General features: G+C 30.9%; 1 protein-coding gene across 1 annotated transcript in view; it reads left to right on the top strand.

The window, feature by feature from the left end:
- Positions 1–2,022: 2,022 nt before the first annotated feature.
- Positions 2,023–6,000, top strand: part of LOC149543604 (nucleic acid-binding protein) — a 124,115-nt gene continuing 120,137 nt past the window's right edge. The window contains exon 1 of the mRNA XM_089798387.1: positions 2,023–2,621. Coding sequence (XP_089654513.1) covers positions 2,290–2,621 — 332 coding nt within the window. The 5' untranslated portion in view covers positions 2,023–2,289. The remainder of the gene's footprint in view (positions 2,622–6,000) is intronic.

The following is a 6,000-nucleotide window of genomic DNA, read 5'->3' as shown; positions in this document are numbered from 1 at the left end:
TCCATACTATTTTTGGTGGGGGAGAAAATTAATTTTTTTCAACAAAAAATACAAATATTTTCTAACAACTTCATCTTGCATTAATGAATGTATTAATTATAACTTTATCTTTTCCACATTTGTGAGAAGTTGATAAGATTTTATTTTTTCAATTATTTTATCTTCCACCTCACACAACATGTTTAATCAATATTAATTATCACAATCTATTAATATTTTTAAATTATTTTAAATATATTTATTATTAGTTTTACATTGATGTTTATTTTTGACTATTTGATATAACTTGTTCCTAAAACTTCATATAATGCATAAGTTCAAATTACACACACACACACACACACACACACACACGCACACACACACATGTATGTATAATTTGATATTTATATAAGTATAATTTGATATTTATATAAGTATAATTTGATATATATATAAAACTAATAAATATGTCTTTTTAATATAATTTCAATATGTTATATCTTTGTATTTGAATTTCTAATTTTTTAAAAACTTTTCTTTTTTATTAAAAGTAGTTAAATTATTACTATTATTTTACTTTTATAAAAATAAATTAAACAATATTATTTTTTAATTATATTTTATAATAGGGTTCAGTGTTACAATTTTTAAATTATATTATTTATTATTATTAATTTTTTTATTTAAACAATTTATCATTTAGTTTAAATACATTTAAAATTTAAATATATATTTTAATATTAAATTAATAATTATATTTTATATCAAAAAACATACTAAAAAAATAGCCACAAAATAGAAATAATTCAATTCTAATATATATATAAATTATTGTTAGCTTTTTATAAACTATGTATTAAAATAAAATAGTTATATTTTATTTCTTATTTATTATATCATATTTATTCATCAACATCAAATTTATATGTATTACATCTATTTATTATTTACAAATGTACATATTAAATTATATAGATATTATTTTATAATTAAAAATTATTTAATTTTATGAAAAATTTGGAAATACAAAACATTAAATAGTAAACCTTTTCTAATTGTTTAAAATTAAACAATTAGTTTTACTTATAAAATATTTTTATAATCCAATACATTTCATTTTTTCTTATAGAAATGTGAGTTTTAATATAAAAATTAAATTCTTAGTTTCATTAATTAAAATCTATTATATTTTAATTTTTTATAACGATGATTTTATTTTGACTATTTATTTTATTAAAAAAAAAAATTATATTTAATTCTTTTTCTCTCACACACAACTTATGTTGGTATCACTCTATCGTACTATTTTATCTCTCTTCCTCTTCCTCTATATTATCTATCCTTTTTTCCTTGCATATATGTTTATGTTGTTATTGTTGTATACTGCTATTTATCTCTATCTATATCTCTATCCTAGTTTTTGTCTAATACTAATGATTAAATAAAAATAGCGTGAGTTCCATTTGACAATCAAGATGAGAATAATACATAGTTGGGGGAGTTATTCCAACTACTTATGGTTGTCTAGTAGCATGCATGGTATGCTTAAACATATAATGTGATACTCCAAATGCTTCATCACTTCTTCAAGTTTTATAATTCAAATATTGATATGGACATCTTTCCTCATTGCACATAATTTAAGTTGTCAATGTAGAAGGTGCAAATTTGTCTAAAGCATATATATTGATCATAGTATGATATTAAGTACTTAGTGCTATATTAGAAACTTTGGCCTCTTATTCTTGGGCTTAAATGTCCAAAGATATAATACTATAACACGAGAGCTTAACAACAAAATATGAGCCATCCTACTAGATCACAAGCGCATTTCTAGGATAAGAATTTAACAACAAAAATATGAGCAATCCTATCAGATCACAAGTGCATTTTTAGGCAAAAATTAATGTATTCATAATGTTAATTTAGATTCTCACTCATCTACACCTCTATAACCATTATGTGTTAGGCACGAAGAATGACGTCTCTTCTTGTTTTTGTTTTTATAATAATGAAAATGGGTCGAAATGGGGATCAAATATGGTATTCTCATCTCATGTCAAAATGTTCCATCGTGTGAAAAGTGTCTGTTTAAGCCCTATGACATAACGTGGACGAGGTCTGCAAGACGAACGTTCAATTCGGGAACAATATATTTAAAAGTCGAGAGTGGCCAGGAGTTTCTCCGTTGAGAGAGTGCACGTTTGGCTCACCGTGGCTAAATTAGAGGACTGCAGGTTTTTTCAGGAAGGAGTTGGAGAAACAAATTCTCAGTTTTGCTGGATGTCTTTAGTTTCATAAGTCGATATGGGAAAGAGGCGACATCGCCATGGCGACTATGATTCTATGGATGAAGATGAAGTAGATAAACATAAAGATGATAAATCTAAGAAGAAAAGGCGTAGAAGACATCACAGCGAAAGTGAGACGGAGAGCGAGTCTTCGTCATATTCTTCCTCAGAAGAGGAGTACAGGCGCAGGAAGCGTAGAGACAAGGAAAAGCAAAAGAGGAAAAAAAAGGAAAAGGAGGAGCAAAAGAAGAAGAAGAAGAAAAAAGTAGACAAGGAGAAGAAGAAGGTCAAGGGCGCTGTTACTGATTCATGGGGTAAATACGGCATTATAAAAGAAATCGATTTGTGGTAAGTATCTTCTGTTTGCAAAGTGGACTTCATTTTAATGATGATAAATTGTTTGTTGTTTTATTATTGCTGCTTTTTGTGAGCTTTAGTTTAAAAGTAGTTTTGAAATTCAGCTTGATTTTTTAAAATTGCCATGGTTCAACTGGTGAAAATGCTTGGCTCACAAAGAGTCCACCAGGGTTCTGTTCTGAATGCGAAAGCAAATAGATACATGGCTTGGCTTCGTTGGTTCAAATAACCCTCCTGTGCAGTCGGTTTTCTGTACTTCAACAGTGTACAATTGAAAGAACTTTCCCAAACGGAGAGTATATTTCCATTTTAGTATTATCCCGATAGGTAATGGCTATTTTCTAGTGGATTATTTTGAATAGTTTTTTTAATTAATGATTTTGTTTTCCAATTTTAAAACTTATTTGATGACCCAGTATTAAAATTCTCTTGCAATAATGTTGGTTGAGAGCTGTGCGAGTTTGGAGTTTACCAACAATGTCTTACATATTCCATGTTTATAAATTCTAAGAATTCAAGTGTAGATTTCCTGAAACCTCGACCAAGATTTACCTAGTGAGGAAAACTTTTCTTCGTTTCCTAAAGTGAACAGATCTCTGAGGATTGACTGTAACATAGATTTCTTTCTTCTGGTTTAAGAACTTAGAAGAAACGAATTACCAAAGTTTGATACAAAATTTAGTACACCTCTGAAATATATTCCCAAAATCTACAACAAAACAGTTGATGATAGTCACCGCCTTCTGAGTACTGGTTTTTGTTAACGAGAAGGTTATCTGAGCTTTCAAATGTAACAACAAAATGGCTAGTTTCGTTCTGTAATTTTTTAAACAAAAGGGTATGCAGGGACCGTCTGAAACGTTTATTTAAGAGGTCAGGAAAGGAATTAGTAGTGTATCATGTTCCCTTCTCTCTCTTGATCTTTTCTCAGGGTATTCTCGAACCAAATGATTTAATTTTTATGTTATTGCTTTTATGATTTTATCCATACATCTCAAGGAAACGTGTGTTTTCAAAATTGTCTCTTCTTGAAATTGATTGTAGAACTTGGGAATTGAAGGGGAAGGAATCGAGAACTTTATCCACACAAATAGGTGCAATGGCTGAGGTAAACGAACTCCTCTCTGGTCAGTGTTGATGGTTGCTGTGTGCAGATGCTGATATTGCATCTGAGCTCGACAAATAAATGACATAGGATAACTGACCAAAGTAATTGCGCTGTTTGTGGGGAAAACATATGAATTTGACCTGAGTCTTTTTGGTGTAGACAAGCCTCAGATCCTGCTAGTTAGTATCCAAAAACAGTAAATTGTCTTACAATTTAAGACTTTACTTTAGGAACTGTATGAAACTCTATCAAGCAGACTTGAAAAGAAGAATACTAGCGGAAAAAGTAAGACAACACAGATTTGTCTACAGTCTTCAATAGAATGCAGCAGAACACATGAAAAAACTCTCATTAACCAGTCCCAAATAATATAGCAAATATCTCAAAACTTCTGGACTTTTTTTCCCCAAAGTAGACCTCCGATTCCTTCAAATTTTTGGGCTAAAATCAAACAAACATGCATGTGTTTTCCAGCCTCAAAGCATTACAAGATAGACCTTTTTTTGACTAAAAACAGAGGAGTTACCAAAATTGCTAATTCTTGTAGGACAAAGCCTAAAACGTTTGAGCAGAAAAGAATATTGACGGGGAGTGGAAGATGTCTATATAAATGGTGCTTCGCATCACCCTTCAATTCCTTCCATCCTTTAGAAATTATGGACCTCCTTTTTCAGAGGCATATGATGGATTTCTTCTGCTGTACTTAATCAAGTCAGCTTCTGTGATCCAGGTGTTGTAGGAATTTGGCAGAATTTCGTATTTAGCAAAATACATCTTGTATGCCCTGGACTGTATAGCAGCCAATTTGGTATATAATGCTTGTTTCAATATGCTATCCTTTCTTCTTCTGTATGCACTGGGAATAGTTCTGGATTTCCTCGTCAAGCTATTCGTCATTCATTTGATCATCATTTGTCCTAGTAGAGTAAGTAAAGGTCAGCAACATAAATAATAGGATCAATGTCTAAATCTGTAGTAAAATTAATCACACAAGCATTGTCATTTATCCATTTCAGAATTGTGCAGGGCTTGATTTTCGTGGGCTTCAACTTGGTGTAGGCACCTTGAGTATACCTCTCCTTGTGCAAATGTACCATGACCATTTCCTCACCTTGAAGGATTTTTTTTTCTTATGCAAATCAACATTATTTTAATAATGTTCATTTATGGCCTGCAATTTGTGCCTCACTTGTTTATGTGACTCTTGAATGCAGCATATTGGCTGATGTGTGGGTTTACAGACAGATCAATTAAGACTACAACTCATTTAGGATTTGTGCTATACATAATTTGAAATTCAGAGTTACATTCATATCTATTTATGCTAGAATTATAGGCAAATTCAGTATGTGTTAACACCAAATTCCATTGTTGAGGATTGTCACCAAGCACCTCAATGCATTTTCCAAATTTCTATTCACCAACTTGGTTTGATCACTAGTTTGGCAGTGCTATGCAGAACTAAATTGCAGCCTGCTCTTCAAAAGTTGCTAAAGAATTTAGTGTCTTTTTCATTGGTTATGTTTTAGAGAATACTGTGCACTTCTTTTGTAAAGATCAAAAAACTAGAACTTGACTTGCATTATTTATCCTTTTAGAGGTTATGAAGTGGGTTATTTGAAAAAGTGATTCACTACAACCATTGATTGATGTCCTCTTTGGGTCAGTGGTGACCCCAAGTCAAATTCCAGTAAAGAGCAAAAAACTGGAACTGGACTTGCATTATTTATCCTTTTAGAGGTTGTGAAGTGTGTTGTTTGAAAAGGTGATTCACCACTACAAGCATTGATTGATGTCCTTTTTGGGTCAGTGGTGACCCCAAGTCAAATTCCAGGAAATATCAATCCGTTATTTTTTTGAAACTTGTAAAGCCATATATAGGCCTGTATTTTGCTTTGCTTCTGCAATTTGGCATACCCTACATGCAGCAACGAACCTATTCATGTTTTAACATGCAAAATTAAACTAATAAATGTTAAGGCATCAATATCTATACAATATGTTAATGTTCTAACTAGACTAAGAGCCTGGTTTTATTATAATAGACGGATTTGAAACTATTAGTGTTTTGAGGAAAGGAAATACTATTAACTGTCAAAAATGGAAAATTTAGATATATAGAAAGTACCTCTGGAAAACAGATACGAAAATGAAAAACCTGGAGTAGGATAGCTTTTTGATAAGGTCCTGAAAAGCAGCTATATCATAGATGTTAATTTCCAAACGAGTTGTGGTCCTCCTTACATTAAAGATAATCTGCTC

Source organism: Cupressus sempervirens, chromosome 8 (assembly GCF_028749045.1).
Source record: "Cupressus sempervirens isolate cs-2001-9-10 chromosome 8, ASM2874904v1, whole genome shotgun sequence".
Taxonomy (NCBI): domain Eukaryota; kingdom Viridiplantae; phylum Streptophyta; class Pinopsida; order Cupressales; family Cupressaceae; genus Cupressus; species Cupressus sempervirens.
This window is presented reverse-complemented; position numbering and strand designations above follow the sequence as displayed.